At 51.3% G+C, this 17,639-nt stretch overlaps 1 protein-coding gene across 4 annotated transcripts in view; it reads left to right on the plus strand.

The window, feature by feature from the left end:
• fam49ba (family with sequence similarity 49 member Ba) overlaps positions 1-17,639 on the plus strand; it is a 58,242-nt gene that overhangs the window by 38,832 nt on the left and 1,771 nt on the right. For all 4 annotated transcript variants that reach the window (XM_035430547.1, XM_035430544.1, XM_035430545.1 and 1 more), the window contains 8 exons: positions 3,970-4,091; positions 5,655-5,760; positions 9,467-9,603; positions 12,500-12,577; positions 14,809-14,925; positions 15,266-15,345; positions 16,141-16,267; positions 16,637-16,707. In XM_035430547.1, coding sequence (XP_035286438.1) covers positions 3,970-4,091; positions 5,655-5,760; positions 9,467-9,603; positions 12,500-12,577; positions 14,809-14,925; positions 15,266-15,345; positions 16,141-16,267; positions 16,637-16,707 — 838 coding nt within the window. The remainder of the gene's footprint in view (positions 1-3,969; positions 4,092-5,654; positions 5,761-9,466; positions 9,604-12,499; positions 12,578-14,808; positions 14,926-15,265; positions 15,346-16,140; positions 16,268-16,636; positions 16,708-17,639) is intronic.

A 17,639-nucleotide genomic window follows, 5' to 3' on the forward strand; every position in this document is an offset into this window, starting at 1 on the left:
TCTGTTGGTGAGCTGGAGTTGTCTCAGTAGGTTTTAGGGTGTTTGACACAGTAAGTGAGGGTAGCGGCGGTGGGACCGGGGGGGGGGGGGCTGCAGGTTCACATCTAACTGCTTACTTCTGCTCTTGTGGGCTTTTACCCACTGGGAGTTCACAGAGGTGGAGAGATTAGCGGAGAGAGGCTACGCTTGGCGGGTTTTTTTCTTTTTTGGGTTCCTGTAAATCGGTCACCGCCGGGGGGCCCTGGGGAGGGGTGTGTCGAAACGGGGCTCAGATACGTTGGGGACATCTGGCAAAGTGGGGCGTTCACAGGAAACCCACACTAATGTGGGGGGGGCGGGGGGGGGCTTGGCACATCTGGGTAGGACCTGGCAGCAGTGGAGTGATACGGGGCACCAGGCTGCATTGGGAGGTGGGGGCGTGGTGGTGTGGGGCGGGGGGTGGGGGCTTGACTTGGCACATCTGGGTAGGACCTGGCTGCAGTAGACTGATACAGGGCACCAGGTCGCAATGGAAGTTTGGGAGGGGCATGGTGGTGTGGGTGGGGTTTTGGGGGGGGGGGGGTGGGGGGTGTGATATGGGTGCCAGGCAGGATGGCAGAAGTGTAACGCGGCCCAGTTATGTCACGCCATGGCGTGCGGCTGCCTTCCATCCCCTCTCCTTCCTGCTTCCTGTCCTCGGTGTCCAGGACCTCTGTGCCACTTCCTGTCGCTGTAAATGAACCTATCATCCCCCTTTCTCTCTACTTCTCTCTTATCTTAATCAGTTTTTTTCCTTCGATTTGAGGCTGCGACCCTTTTTTTACTCTCATCAGCACATCCGCCTTAAGAATAAATGAACCTATTTAAATAGATTGAATCAGGAGATTTAATCAGGGGGGAATCGTGTGGGGAATGCATTGCTAGCATTAGCATTACTGCGTGGATGCTAACACATTCTCTGTACAGTTCTTTGTCGAATGTATTGTACCCTTTTGCCATTTTATTGGATTAAAATTCTGATGCAGGCTCCAGATTTACTCCAAGAGAAAAAGTACTGCGGGGATCTGCTTTGTTGCGTTGTCACTGTCAGTATGCGTGCGCGTTCGTGTTTCCGTGTGTGAGGATGACCGCTGTGCGTTTGAAAGCCCTGGCGGTCGGTGTGACGCGCGGCGCTCGCGTCCCGCACTCGTTACCGTGGCAGCGGACCGCGTCGGACGCGAGCCTCGCGCCATCGCTCGGCCTCTCCGTTGATCGGCGGTCCCGCTTTTTCCCTGCTGTACGGGACGGTCCGCCGCTCGTAAAAAGGTTCACCGTTTTTTGCGTTTAATTGCGGAAGCGATTATGCGCTCAGACATGGCGGGGCGCTTAGGGAACAAGCTGACATACTATCAAGACCGACAGACATACTGACAATACCGACAGACCAGCAGACCGACTAACCAACCGACCGACCCACCCTGCTCATAGAAACTGCACTGATCACCATCAGCAACTAAAGCAAGCCCCCTTACTGCTTAATGACTTCAACCCCCAGACCACCATCATTTCTCTCTCTCTCTCTCTCTCTCTCTCTCTCTCTCTCACACACACACACACACACAGAAATGAACACTGAGATCATGTACCATGGTACCCACACACACACACACTTTCACAAGTCTCACAAGTATGACTGGATAGAAGGACTAATGCAAGCACTCACACCTGCATGCATGCACACGATCACACACACACACACACACACACACACACACACACATACAGGCACACAGGCAGGGTTTGAATTGCACTCTAGCTTTTGGGGAGGGGGGGGGGGGGCTGTTGGGTGGGTTGCGGTTGCAGACCAGAGTGGGGACTCAAGTTTTTTTGGGGGGTACTCAGGTCTCTTAGCTGCCTCTGGCTTCCCGTAACTCGCACACCCTTCCCTTACTCATCACAATTTTACAATACACTGATGGGTCCCCTCACTCAAAAATACCCTACAGTCACGCTCCCAGTGCATAGAGCACACTCAGCCATTACATTACATTATATTACTCAGCCATTAAACAGAAGAACAATGTGATGAAAGAAACCACAACGGTAAAAACAATCATAGCAAACGGGGAAAGCACCACCACCCCATCACCCGCGAGCTCACGTAATGCCAATTATCCCGCGCGAGGCCTGTTTCTAATCATTTAGCATCAAAGGGCCCCCCCCCCCGACCCCCCCGTCGCAGTCCTCACCAGCCAGACACAGACACGGTGCAACCCCAAACACGTCAGTCAGACTGGCGTGGGGGCCAAGCTGGTAAGACGTCTTGAAATGGAAACGCAACGTTGGTGGGAAAGCGGGTGGTAGGCCCAGCCTGGCCCGGCCCAGCCCGCCTGCCCGCCCGCCAGCCTCGCCCGCCTGCCTCGCCCGCCAGCCTCGCCCGCCAGTCTGCGCTCTCGCCACATCGCTCGCCAACGGGAAAGCGCCTCCGCCGCCGCCACCGGGGGAACGACAAAAAGACTTCATGGCTCTGCATGTTCGCGCTGCTTAAGTATTTATGACCGCGGCGAGCGGAGAGCATATTGCTCCTGACTGGAGGGAGAGAGAGAGAGAGAGAGAGAGAGAGAGAGAGAGAGAGAGAGGGGGATGGCAGCTCTTCCATTCAGACGCTATATGAGCTTTTTGAATAATTCATCCTGCAAATTAGGAAGCAGTGTTGGGAATGGATGGTGCCAATTAGAGGCTTTTGCACAATGTTTTTTTTTGTCGATTAGCATGTTTGCAGTTTTGTTCGCTGGTTGGATGGACGTGTTCATTCTTGGTGAAGCAATGATGTGACAAAAAAAATCAGTATTTATTGCCGCAGTTTGAAATAGTTTTTGCAGCTGTGCACTTGCTGTGTCAAATGACAGCACCAAAGTCTCTGTTTTGCTTCTACTGGTATGTCAAATCAAAACTGATCCTTAATTCAAAATGACATGTGTTCAGCCTTTTCGTTACAAACAGTTTGGCACATTCATTTAGATCAGGGCAACCCAACCCTGTTCCTGGAGGTTTACCATCCTGTAGGTCTTAATTTGAACCCTAATTTGCTAAACCAGATTCTACTAATTAGCAGCTCAGTGAGATGTTCAACTCTTGAGTGTGATGTGCTTTGCTAGGGTTGGAGTGAAAACCTACAAGGATGGTAGACCTCCAGGAACAGGGTTGGGCAGTCCTGATTTAGACGATTTCTGGATTTAGAAAAAAAGATGGATTTGTGGAAAAAAATGTTTATGCTTGCATTTATTTTTAGTCAAAAAATAAGGTTGATTAGGTTCAGGTAACATGTTCGATTGGTCAGGCTGAACGGTTTCCTCCTGGTTTGTGTTGCGCGTGTGGAGCCCATCACAGTCTCACACAGTGTGGGCGTGTCCCTGCGTACCGCAGCTAACATCCGCATAGCAACGAGAGCACAGGCAGAACGTCCGGGGAGAGACGTCTGGTCATCGCCCGTCAGCCATTTTTTATTCGTTCGTACTTTTTTTTTTTTTGTGTGTCACCCAATGCGAGTTTTTAATTAACGCGGTTAATCACGGAGGCGTTTAATCGATGCGATCGATGGCACTTAACGCCACGCGTCTGCTACTCGTTGTTAGCGGCGTCGCAGGGCCGTCGTCCAGGTCTTTGGCGGACAGGCCAAACCGAATAAGCGCGACGGACCCCTTTTTGTGACACTTGTTACATGTTGCCCCATCCCAGCACCTTTTTGGTGATTTGTATTTGTCCTAATACTGTAGCTTATTCTTTTGCCTAGTTGGCTTTTGCAGAGGTTAGGTCAGAATAGTGTTCGCTGTGTGAACTAAACTGTGTTAGAAATAGCTGTGCAAAATAAGTATTGTACCTTACTGAACCTGTGTTCAGCAGTGGTCTATGACCATGAAATGCACTTTTTTGTACGTCGCTTTGGATAAAAGCGTCTGCCAAATAAATGTAATGTAATGTAACGGACGCGTTTCCTGTTCCCCGCCCCAGACGCCCAGCCCTCTGAGCCGGAGAGGGAGCTCTGGGAGCAGGTGAGCGTGGTCCTGAAGGACGGCCGGGAAATACTCGACGACCTGCAGTCCTACGATGGAGCGGGGGAGGTGATACGAGAGGTAGGGGGGAGGCAGACGGGGGGGTGGGGGGGCGTTTTGGTACCAGCCCGATACGGGTCTGTAACCCTTCTTAACTCACAGTCCGGTCCCCTGTGGGAAAGGGTCCTGTACGGGACCTCATGATGGGTCTGGTTAGAGCTTACAGTACCTTGTGGTTATCATCATCAGAGGTGGACAGTCCAGGGGTCGGAAGGTAAAAGTCCTGCCATGCGTTTCCTCCAGCCAAGAACTCAGCCGGCTGATTTCATCAGGTAATTCTACTTCCTGGCTGAAGAGTCGTGCTAATTAACAAATCCAGGTGATCGGAACAAAGTACTGGGGAGGACTTTTACTTTCTGGACCTGGATTTTCCACCTCTGGGTTATAATTTCCTGTGTAATCAGAGGTAGATGTATGTATTTATTTATTTGGGACTACTGTATGTATAGCTCTGTATGTGAAACTAAAAAATTTTTTTTATCGTAAGTAATGTATAGTGTATAAGTGGTGTATTTGTCTCAGTAATGTATAGTGTATAAGTGGTGTATTTGTCTCAGTAATGTATAGTGTATAAGTGGTGTATTTGTCTCAGTAATGTATAGTGTGTAAGTGGTGTATTTGTCTCAGTAATGTATAGTGTATAAGTGGTGTATTTGTCTCGGTAATGTATAGTGTGTAAGTGGTGTATTTGTCTCAGTAATGTATAGTGTATAAGTGGTGTATTTGTCTCAGTAATGTATAGTGTGTAAGTGGTGTATTTGTCTCAGTAATGTATAGTGTATAAGTGGTGTATTTGTCTCAGTAATGTATAGTGTATAAGTGGTGTATTTGTCTCAGTAATGTATAGTGTATAAGTGGTGTATTTGTCTCAGTAATGTATAGTGTATAAGTGGTGTATTTGTCTCAGTAATGTATAGTGTATAAGTGGTGTATTTGTCTCATTAATGTATAGTGTATAAGTGGTGTATTTGTCTCAGTAATGTATAGTGTATAAGTGGTGTATTTGTCTCAGTAATGTATAGTGTATAAGTGGTGTATTTGTCTCAGTAATGTATAGTGTATAAGTGGTGTATTTGTCTCAGTAATGTATAGTGTATAAGTGGTGTATTTGTCTCAGTAGTGTATAGTGTTTTTAACATTGTAAGAGGTGTAGAGGAGAGGGATCCGCACAAACCCACAGAATCAGTGGACCTCACCTCACTGAGGAGATCAGTGTGGACCAGCTTGCTGAGGGATCGGAGAGAAACTGCAGTAGCTGCTGTGTGGTCTCACCTCCTCACTGGAGAGAAACCGCAGTAGCTGCTGTGTGGTCTCACCTCCTCACTGGAGAGAAACCACAGAGCCGCTGTGTGGTCTCACCTCCTCACTGGAGAGAAACCGCTGACCTGCTGTGTGGTCTCTCCTCCTCACTGGAGAGAAACCACAGACCCGCTGTGTGGTCTCACCTCCTCACTGGAGAGAAACCGCAGTAGCTGCTGTGTGGTCTCACCTCCTCACTGGAGAGAAACCGCAGTAGCTGCTGTGTGGTCTCACCTCCTCCCTGGAGAGAAACCGCTGACCCGCTGTGTGGTCTCTCCTCTGCAGGCCATCCAGCACCCCAGCAATGAGGGCCTGCAGGAGAAGTCCTGGGGGGCCGTGGTGCCGCTGGTGGGGATGCTCAAGAAGTTCTACGAGTTCTCCATGAGGCTAGGTAAGCACAGGCTCCCCAGAACCCCGCCCCCAAACACCCACTCACACAGAACCCCGCCCCCAAACACCCACTCACACAGAACCCCGCCCCCAAACACCCACTCACACAGAACCCCGCCCCCAAACACCCACTCACACAGAACCCCGCCCCCAAACACCCACTCACACAGAACCCCGCCCCCAAACCAGCACCCAGAGAACCCCACCCCCGACACCAGCACACACAGAACCCCACCCCCAAACCAGCACACACAGAGCCCCACCCCCAAACCAGCATACACAGAACCCCACCCCCAAACCAGCACACACAGAACCCCACCCCCCAAACCAGCACACACAGAGCCCCACCCCCAAACCAGCATACACAGAACCCCACCCCCCAAACCAGCAAACACAGAACCCCACCCCCAAACCAGCAAACACAGAACCCCACCCCCAAACCAGCACACAGAGAGCCCCGCCCCCAAACCAGCACACACAGAACCCCACCCCCCAAACCAGCACACACAGAACCCCACCCCCAAACCAGCACACAGAGAACCCCACCCCCAAACCAGCACACAGAGAACCCCACCCCCAAACCAGCACACACAGAACCCCACCCCCAAACCAGCACACACAGAACCCCACCCCCCAAACCAGCACATACAGAACCCCACCCCCAAACCAGCACACACAGAACCCCACCCCCCAAACCAGCAAACACAGAACCCCACCCCCAAACCAGCACACAGAGAACCTCATCCCCCAAACCAGCACACAGAGAACCCCACCCCCAAACCAGCACACACAGAACCCCACCCCCCAAACCAGCAAACACAGAACCCCACCCCCCAAACCAGCATACACAGAACCCCACCCCCCAAACCAGCAAACACAGAACCCCACCCCCCAAACCAGCATACACAGAACCCCACCCCCCAAACCAGCAAACACAGAACCCCACCCCCAAACCAGCACACAGAGAGCCCCGCCCCCAAACCAGCACACAGAGAACCCCACCCCCAAACCAGCACACACAGAACCCCACCCCCCATACACGCACCCACAGAACCCCACCCCCAAACCAGCAAACACAGAACCCCTCTCTCAGAACCGCCGTGGCCGGCTGCAGAGTCGCTGACGCGGCGGCCGTATGCGCAGTCGCTCTGCTTCTTTGCGTTCCGCGCTGCAGTCGGCGTCTCTGCAGAACGTGCAGCTGGAGCCTGGCTAACGGGCGCGGCTACGGCGGCGGACGAGGGGGGGGGGGGGCTGAGATCGGCCACCTTCACCTCAGAGAAGGTCGGCCAGCGAAGCGCGTCCTGCCGCTCCACCCAACCCCCCCCCTCCATCGATCGCGGCGGCGGCCCAAACCAGCTCCGCCCCGCCAGCCGGTTATGTAACTATGTAGGTCAGCTCTCTCCCTTTACACTGTGCTCCGCTAACGCGAGCAGGAAGCCGGGGGGGGGGGGAGGGGGGGCTTTACAGTGCTTCATGCATGATACAGTACATACTGTGCCCGCCCGATGGCTCTCTTTTTTTAATTTTTTTTTATCTGGCCGCTGAGTTTGTTTGGAGAGAGCTGATTGGCCCCTTCGGGCCGGTGGGGCGCCGCTCCAGCGAGATCCTCAGGCGAACCCCCCTCCTCCCCCCCCCCCCCAGCTGCTTTCCGTTACGGGTTCCGCTCCTCCACTCCGCTCAGGAACCCGGGACGGTGGTGGGGGGGGGCGGCAGGGGGGGGGATGCCCCGCCCGTTCCTTTTCGAGGCAGACGAGAGCGCCCCGAGCCTCTCCCGAGCAGGACGCACCCGCCCCCTCTGAAACAGCGCCGTCTGTGAACTCGATGAACTCGGTGAACCCGCAGCCTGAAGGGGGGGGGGCAGACTAACGACCGCTCCCGGCTGGGGGGGGAGGAGGGGGGGGCAGTCTGCACCAGGCCGGTAGTCCTGAAGCCACCCAGCTCTAATGGCTGCTTTCAGCGATACCCAGATATCAAGGCTCTTACTTCCCTGCTCGTTTTTTAATTACAAGCAGAAGCTGAACGCAGTCGATTACAGGACTGAAATCCCCCCCCCCCCCCCCCCCCCCGCCAAAAAACAGTCCCAGGAGTATCCCAAATTTTCCCGGAACTCCCGAACTGCCACACCCGAAGCGGCTGGGCTCAGAGTGGCTGTGTTTGTTAGTTAGCTGGGCGTGTTTGCTGAGGACGGATGGGCTGGCGGCTGGGCTGTCCTCCCTGGGGGACGGAGCGCGTGCGCTGGCTTGCCGCGCTGGGAGAGCCATCCGGCAGAGCTCCAGCCCGTCTTAATGGGATTAGCGCACACGCAGGGCGGGGCGTGTCCTCCCAGCTCACTCCAGCACAAAACACCGCGTCAACAGGATCTCATTTCAGATGCACACACTCTCTCTCTCTCTCTCTCTCTCTCTCTCTCTCTCTCTCTCACACACACATGCACACACACTCTCTCTCACATACACTCAGAAACACACACGCACTCTTCCTTTGTCTCTCACACACACACAAGCACACACACTCTCTCTTTGTCTCTCACACAGAGACGCGTGATGTTAATGACTTAATCCTGGGATGTTATCGCGGGACTGCGGTCTGGGATCCGTATCGCTTCTTTGTTGTTTGCATGTAATGACGCTGCTAACCATGGCAACGTGTGGGTAATCTTGACAGACGCGCTTGACTTACTGCGTAATCCAGCCTTGGCTTGGCACTCGTGGGATTTTCAATGTTGAGAGCTCGAGGCATTTTAAAACCTTTTGGGCTTCCCCCGCCCCCACAAAAGCCATCTTGAAGCCTTGAGCCCCTTCTTTTTAAAAACAAGTCTGTTTAAATGCAGAAAGGCTTTATGAAAATGATCGTACCAATCTCGGGCCCTTGTGATGCTGATCCCTTCAATGCTTGGTCTGTCCAACTGAACACTTCCTTGGTTTTATGCAGTGTTATCACTGGGAATTGAATCTACAATTTTTAGGTTACGAGCCCAGTTCCCTTCCCATTGTACTACACTGCCACCCTCATATGTCAGGTTCCACTATGGGTCAGAAACCATTTTTTTCATAATTGAGATAAGATAATGTGCTGAATGAACTCATAACACAAGCCGGACACCTTGAGCACCACTTTAATTCAGAATTACAGTCAACCAGAATTATAATTTGGCTTGAGTCTCCATAAGTCTTAAAGTTTTTGTTGATGTTGTCATGTGCTTTCTTGTCATTAAGAAATGCCGCTGCTTGACGGCTGCCTGTGATTGGCTCACTGTGGGTTTCTGCAGTCGTCTGCAGGTTTTCGCAATAAATCTTGAGGTCTGATGGGGTTTGGCGCGGGTTCGACAGTCACTTGATGTCAGTTGATCCTGACGGCTGCAGCGCTACCATCATCAGTCGCCTCAGATCTCTCCCTCTTCCACCCTTCTGGTGAAGCACATTTTGAGACATCGGAGACTGTAGAGTCTTTTGGGGAAAAAAAGTTGTTTTTTTTCCCCCGATACTTTGGTACAATTTAAGAACCCCAGTAAGAAACCCCAGAGTTTCCATAAGGCCAGTGTAACTTTGTAACATTATTATTTGCTCTCAATGATGTTGCTGCTCATTCCAAAAAGCCTGCCACGCTTTGGAGGGAGGCGGGGGTGGGGGGGGGGGGGGTTTAGAATGACAGAAAGGCTGCCATTCACCGAAGCCCCGCCCCTTCCCCTCCTCTCCTGTCCGTCACAGAGGCGACGCTGCGTGACCTCCTGGCGGTGCTGACCAGCACGCGCTACACCCCCACGCAGCACCTGGAGCGCGAGCAGGCCCTCGCCAAGCAGTTCGCCGAGATCCTGCACTTCACGCTGCGCTTCGACGAGCTGAAGGTGGGTGGACCCCGCCCCGGCCTGGCCATGCCCGCTCTACCTGGCCACACCCACCCTACCTGACCCTCCCCCCCCGCACCCTTTTCTGCCCAAACCTTCTCTGTCCCACGCGGCTCTACCTGACCACGCCCACCCTGCCCTGCCCCATCCTGCACCGTCCCATCCCGCCCTGCCTGGCCACACCCACCCTTCCTGGTCACGCCCACCCTTTCTTGCCCCATCCTGCACCGTCCCATCCCGCCCTGCCTGGCCACACCCACTCTATCTGGCCACGCCCACCCTGTCCTGACCACGCCCACCCTGTTCCGTCCACGCCCTGCACTGACACACCACGCCCTGCTCTGTTGCTGTTGGATTGTTTGCGTGGGTCATCATGTGAGTCTAGTCTGAGATGTGAAGAAGCACTGCTATTCTTACCCAATACCCAAAAACTCACCCGCTCGCTCGTACTCCCTGGGGCTCTTGGTTATCCTAGACCCTGGCCCCTGTAGCTGAGGTGCTGGGTCCCCCCCAGGTGTAAAGTCTGCCTCTCCTCTCCGCAGTGATAAATGTGTGGAGGGAGGGGGCACAAGCTGGCCTTCCACTTCCACTAAATCTCCCACTGACGGCCCAGCTGCCTGACCTAATTTGTGTGTGCGTGTGTGTGTGTGTGTGTGTGTGCGCACATCTGTCTGTGTGCATGTATTCATAATTATATTACATTTACATTTTATTTGGCCAGTGCTTTTATCCAAAGCGACATACAATAAGTGCATACTAAAGGATATTGGAACAAATACAAACACTGGTCAGATAAAGTACAATTCTATCATAATGTAGCAGCTATTCATAGCCATGAGCATCAAGTGTCTGTGTGTCTGTCTGTGTGTCTGTGCTTATATGTGTGTGTATGTCTGTGTATTTGTGCTTGTGTGTGTGTGTGCGCGTGCATGAGTGTTCAAGATTATTGCTTTTCTTTTTATTTCAGAGCTGTATCCTTTGCTTAATGTGTGAAATTTCTTCTCTGCATCCAAGCCCTACACAAACCTATGCAAACATACACAAACCCTACACAAACCTATGCAAACCTACACAAACCTATGCAAACTTACACAAATCTACGCAAACCTATGCAAACTTACACAAACCTTTGCAAACTTTCACAAACCTAGACAAACCTGTACAAACTCATGCAGACTTGCAGGTTTTGCACCTGAGAGTGGAGTTCATGCCTATCTGCTCCCCTGCAGGTACCAGCTGCGATGTTAAAAGGGTTCAGAACCGCAGCATCAGCAGTGTGGCGGCTGCATGCGTCGCATGCATGCGTGTGCGTCTCCATGGAAGCGCGCATCTCGCATTCCATTACAGCTCTTAGCATGTCATGGCTTCTCCCCAAACACTCCTCTTCAGAGAGAGAGAGAGCGAGAGAGAGATAGTGAAATAGAGAGAAAGGGTGATAGAGAGAGAGAGAGAGAATGAGTGGGAGTGTGTGAGAGCGATAGGAGAGTGATAGAGAGAGAGAAAGTGTGAGAGCGATAGAGAGAGGGTGAGTGATAGAGAGTGAGAGAGCGATAGAGAGAAGACGAGTGAGAGAGCGATAGAGAGGGAGTGATAGAGAGAGAGAGCGATAGAGAGAGGGCGAGTGATAGAGAGTGAGAGAGCGATAGAGAGGGAGTGATGGAGAGAGAGAGAGAGAGCAATAGAGAGAGATAGAGAGAGAGAAAGTGTGAGAGTGATAGAGAGTGAGAGAGAGAGTGATAGAGTGAGAGAGCGATAGAGAGGGAGTGATAGAGAGAGAGAGAGAGAGCGATAGAGAGAGGGCGAGTGAGAGAGCGATAGAGAGGGAGTGATAAAGAGAGAGAGAGAGCGATAGAGAGAGGGCGAGTGATAAAGAGTGAGAGAGCGATAGAGAGAGGGAGTGATGAGAGAGAGAGTGATAGAGAGGGGGCGAGTGATAGAGAGTGAGAGAGCGATAGAGAGGGAGTGATAAAGAGAGAGAGAGAGAGAATGGGTGTAATACGTACTGCACATAGAGGAGACGCAGTGGTGAAATGTCTGGGCTGGGTGTTGCTGGAAGGAAGGGCTTCAAAGGAGCGGCGCCTCCCTGTGGGGAGGGTGGGGAGGGTCGCCTCGTTAACCAACCCCTTTGAAATGCGGGGATCCGTGAAGCTTTGAGCCCCACTGCTGCGCCCCCTCCGAAAAGCAGGGCTCCTTCTCCCGCCCGTCCTGACAGCCCTGCTGTCCCAACACGGTCCCCCCCTGCCGGGGAACCACCGCGCCTCACGCCCTGCGCCCCCACGCCCCGCGCTGCCCCAACCCAGTACCCGCTCCTCAAAATAGCATAGCGGTCGCCGTCCCTCTCCCCCCCCCCCCGCTGCTGGCCAATCTGGCTTACCGCCGCCGATCTGTCTGTTTTCACAAGTCCTAGCGGATGTTGAGTGTAGACGGAGGGAATGGAAGGCTGCGGGTGTGTAATTTATGTCAGAAAAACAAACGTTGAGTTTGGTGAATGTTGAGTTAAACCCAGTGGAAGTGTTCCCGTGAGCTCAACGTTCCCGTTAGCCTGACTGTGTCTCTGCTCCTGTGGTTCCTTTCATGTGGGTGTCCTGTACAGCAGGGCTGCCCAACCCTGGAGATCTATGGTCCTGTAGGTTTTCACTCCAACCCTAGGTTGCCGCGACTGATTGTACTATGTTGAATGAGGTGTGGCTTTGTTAGGTTTGGAGGGTAAACCTACAGGACAGTAGATCTCCAGGAACAGGGCTGGGGGCCTCTGCTGTACAGCCCCATGCCCAGGGTGCCCATGGTGTTCATGATGGTCTGGAATAAGGCCTGTTTTCTCCAGTGCGGTGTTTGGTTTGCGAGCGTCTAACAGAAAATCCCCCCCTGTTCTCCCCCCCCCCCCCCCCCCCTGCAGATGACCAACCCCGCCATCCAGAACGACTTCAGCTACTACCGCCGAACTCTGAGCCGAATGAGGATCAAGAACGTTCCGGTGAGCCCTGTCCTTACCCCCCCCCCCTCCCCCCCAGGCACGGCCACTCCCTCAAACACAGGGCCCGCTTTCCAAACCCCCCCTCCCCCCTTCCCCAGTTTGGAGAAAGAGAGTCGCTGGCTCAGCGGAGAGGCTGGCAGGGCGTGTCGTGTACTGACGGCTACTGCGACTGCGAGACTGTGGAACACACCGAATCTTAGGGCCGCAGAATCTCATTTACCCGGCCCGGTTGTGCCCGGCCGGGGGGGTTGGAGGGAGGGGGGGGAACACCTCTGTGGGAGACGCGCCAGACTCGCTGACCTTGCCTCTCCAATTAAAGGCGCTTGCAGAGTGTCGTTAGCGAGACCGCTCTGTCACATTCGGTCTGGGCCTCGCGTGCCCCAGTGGGGAGCGCCCGACGCACGCCAGCGCTCGCGAGCTCCCCGTACCCGCGCGGGACGGGTCGCCGCTTCGCACCCGCCGCTTCGATTCTGTACATACAATGAAATGCATGCTGGGAAAAAAAAGAACAAAAGGAGTCTTTGAACTGCAGGAAGGCCGCTGGCTCGTGATAAATCTTGTGTAGAAGCGGCACCCAGAGCAGACGAGGACACCCGGCCGTCGCCGCGTGAGGACGCCGTGTTCGCATCGCTGCGGCGGTGATGGCGGGTGAACTCACTTGATCCGTGAGGCGGGGAGGGGGGGGTCGGGGGGGGGGAGGGCCCCCGCGCTTTTATCGCCTCCGAAGTCGGGGGCCCGCAAACCCTGCGGGGACGCCACCTGCCGCCGCCGCACCAGGAACCGAGAACCAGCGCCAGGAGCTCGTCGCCGTCGGCAACCGCACGTGTGTGTAGCACAGCGTACCTGACCCGAGCTGAAAGAGCTGGCATTCAGTGTGGGAGAAGGGGGGGTGATGGCAGGTCATGCGTGCACAGAGTGCCCCCCCTGCCCCCCCGCCCCCCCCCCACAGGCCATCTGAAAGAGGACGGCTGGTAAACCCCCCCGATTCCCTTGGGCTGAGGCCCCCTCTTCTCCTCACTTCACAGCAGGGCTTGAACCGAATCGAGGTTTGTCCTCAGCTTGCACTTACCATTAAAAACGTTTTTTTTTTCACACACACGTAGTCTGACGAGCTCAGCACACCCTGTTTCTGGGGCGAAGACGTGGTCTGGGTCCGATGCTAATCCAATCCAGGCCCCAGGCCTTTCGACGTGTGCGAGAATACAGCCGACCTATCAGGTGCCAGCTGCATCCTGGGAGCGTGACCGCGATCTGAGAGTGAAGAGCTCCTGACTGCAGTGATGAGCGACCGACCAGAATTAGATTCAGTCATGCACCCATTCCATTTTACTCCATAAAATAAAATTAAAAAAAAACAAGGAATTCTTATCTCTGAGGTGACCAGCCATTCAGATTCTGTGTGGATTTGGACTGTAAATTTAGCTGCACTAAAATACATACTGAACGAGTTCAGTCCAGTGGGAATGTCACCACGGAAACCTCTACAGTCCCCCTAAAAAATATACTGGGTGATGGGAAGTCAAATCCAACCTTCGCAATATCGTACAAAATACAAAAGTAGAGTAATAGGGGCAAGGAAAGCATTGAATTTTTCAGCAAATGACAGGAAAGTGAATCCTCCCCTGGTCTGTTATTTCTGTGGCCCTCTGGGGGAACAGGCCCATTTTGTACCGAGCCTTTGTCCCAGTTAGTCCAACCGTTTCGCCCTGCTAAACCTGAGCGTCTCATTCGTCAGACGGACTTACAGCAAGAGACTGCTTCTCAATTACTGTAAAATATATCTCTACCCATGGAAACATCTTGGTAGCTCTTCAATAATACCTGCAGATGACATTATCACGAGCGGTTCAAAGTGACAGTTGATGAAGTGCTTCTTTGTATTGTTGGAAGAACATTAATACCACCACCATGGTGTGAATGTTGAATGTCTTTGCATTCCATAAGTTTTTATCCCATTGCTTTAAGTGCTAGCTGTAAACTGCACAGTTGAATGAGATTGGATTTATCCTATGTCCTCATAAATGAGCTCATTTAATCAATAGTCTGGTCATTCAAAATGAAATGCAGTGTACTTTTCAAATATGTGCTACATTTTTCATTTCATTTTACTATGCATTGAATCAGCAAGTTAGTGGCTTTAAAAGGTCAAATCCAGTGCATCAGTGAGATTTTTGGAATGCTTTTGAAAAATGAATGGCTCTGAAATCATACCATAGTTAATTTACTTTCAGGCAGTCGGAGAAAACGAAGTTAACAACGAGCTGGCCAATCGGATGTCTCTGTTCTACGCTGAGGCCACGCCCATGTTGAAAACATTGAGCGACGCCACATTAAAGTTTGTCTCGGAGGTGAGCCCATTGGACGGTTGTGCGATTGACACTGCCGTTCGCCAATCGTTTTCATTTTGTGAGGGGAGGTGAGGGTTCTAATTAAGATGAGCAGTAGTGTCATTTTAAATGCACGTGCAATTGTATGCACACATGAGTATCTGAATTTTTTTGTTTCATTTGGACCACACTGGTTATTGCTATGAACTATTTCTCTTTGCTCTTCTTGTTGATGCAGTTCTCAGTATTTCTAAATGGCAGCCGAAAGATAGCTTGCTTATTGAAATGTCTTGCAAATTGATTGTGCCATCTTGTGTAAAGTTTGAAGGAAAAACATGTTTTTTTTTGTTGGCTTAAACAGAACAAGGATTTACCACTAGAGAACACAACAGACTGCTTAAGCACAATGGCAAGTGTGTGTAAAGTCATGTTGGAAACACCGTAAGTTTTTTATTTTTTAATGTTTTATTTATTGTGTGTATTGTCTGTTGTATCCATCTGTATCTACTGTAGTAGAACCTCTGAGTTGTGAAAGCAGTGCGAATGGAGGTTATTCACAAACATGGAAAGTGATATATCAAAATATAATTTACTGCAGTGTAAAGAATTTGACTCTTGTACGTATTCATTCCTGTGGCATTAATTTTTGAATAACTTACTCTCGTTTTCTCAACAGTAAATTTTAGTTTAAATCCATCGATAACCATACCAGCATTTTCTCACGTTGTATTCTTTAGCAATGGTGCTAATATTATTTAGACTTATTTAGACGTCTATGTGTACTGTGGACCAAGGCTGGGGAGAGAGGTCCGGACTAGGGAACCAATTACCACAGGCATAAATAACAATACTGTACAATTGAAATGTCTCACTAAAAAACTATAAACTTGAGTTGTGTGGCCCACGGAGGGCTGTGGCCCTAGATGACTGCGTACACCGTTGATGCCTGCAGCCAGCTGTGATGTTGCATTACAAGTTTTAGCAGACACTCTTATCCAGAGCGACTTACACAACTTCTACATAGCATTTACATTGCATACATTTATACCGGTGGATACATACTGAAGCAATGCAGGTTAAGTACCTTGCTGAACAGCAGTGCCCTACCGGGGGGATCGAACCTGCAATCTTTAGGTTACCAGACCAACTCCTTACCCGTTACGCTACTGCTGACGCGTGTGTGTGTGAAGGTGAGCAGTGAGAGGGTTTCCCTCACCGGGTTTCTGTCCGTTTCAGGGAGTACCGCAGCCGCTTCGCCAGCGAGGAGACCGCGTCCTTCTGCCTGCGCGTGATGGTGGGCGTCATCATCCTGTACGACTACGTCAACCCCGCCGGGGCCTTCGTCAAGTCCTCCAAAATCGACGTGAGCGAACGTTTTCTCGTGGCGAAAAGTCGTCTAGTTCGAGTGGAACGCCGTCTAGGCGATCATCGGTGAAAACACCCGGCTAACGTTTGGTTGGAAAAGCGAAATTTTTCTAGCCGACTAGGACGTTGCCGGGTTATGTCCGGGTCAAACCTGAGCTATTTTGGGGTGAACGTAGTCCTTTTATGTCCAAACACCTCTTAGCCTAGATTTTCGCCCCTCTGGATGTCTGGATTCCAGCTTTTGTTTACTGAGTCCGCTCCCCTCACAACCTCTCTCTCTCTTTCACCACTTCAATGAGCCCCCTTACGGACTGAAGAGTTTTACTTATTTACTTTTTCAATATTTTTTTTTTTGTTGTTGGGACAGATGAAAGGATGCATCAAGGTTCTCCGAGACCAGCCCCCCAACAGCGTAGAAGGCCTTCTCAATGCTCTCAGGTCTGTCTTTTTAAAAAATCTCTAGCCTCTAATCTGTGGCATAAAACCTCCAAGTCAAACCACTGATTGCTTTACCTGACAGTTGTGCATTTGTGACGGTTGTTCTAAAGCTGGCAAAAACTACGTAAATTATGCTTTCAATACTGATTATGGCCAGTGAACGTTTGAAAGCGAGCCCACTGGCAGGCAGGCCGAGGTAAATCAGTTGAGGGTTGCAGTTATTGCAGTGTTGATTGTGCTGGGTACAGTTCTGGTCAGCTGAGGCACCTTTATAGCCACAGGACATTCTGGCCTTATTTACTGTTCCCTGTTTTATGTGCTCACCAAGGCTAGTTTTGGTCTTCTTCTTTTTTTTTTTTTTTTTTTTACTCTAGCGTTAAAGTTAAATGCAAGGGTAAATTCAATTTTTAAAAACAAATTCCTCAAGCTTTTGTCGACACACGGGCCCAGATTGAATGTGACAGAGGGGTCTTGGTAATGCCACTCTGGCAGCGCGCTTTTAATTGAAGAGGCAAGGTCAGCAAGTCCGCCAGACTGCTGCTGTGGATAAATGCATTATGGATTAAGAGCTGTAATGTTTGCCAATTAGATGCAACCCCCTTTAGCTAATTATTGAATAAAATTAAAATGAATCGTCTTCCTGGTGCGTATAGTTTTTAAATGTAATGCGAAGCCCACACAGTGCTTTGCTGTCTATATTATGCACCAGATACAGTATATTGTTACAGTCCATCTATATTTGGCCGTTCAGGGCAAAAAAAATAGACTCATGTATAAATAAAAATCGCTATAAATAGGCAAAGGACATAAGATGAACTTACATTGCCATCATTGTTGGTGAGCAACATCATTTTCATGGTCTTCTTTTTTTTTTTTGCGCCCGACAGACTAACAGATACAATTTGAGACTGTACGTACTTTCAGAGTAAACC

Source organism: Anguilla anguilla, chromosome 8 (assembly GCF_013347855.1).
Source record: "Anguilla anguilla isolate fAngAng1 chromosome 8, fAngAng1.pri, whole genome shotgun sequence".
Taxonomy (NCBI): Eukaryota; Metazoa; Chordata; class Actinopteri; order Anguilliformes; family Anguillidae; genus Anguilla; species Anguilla anguilla.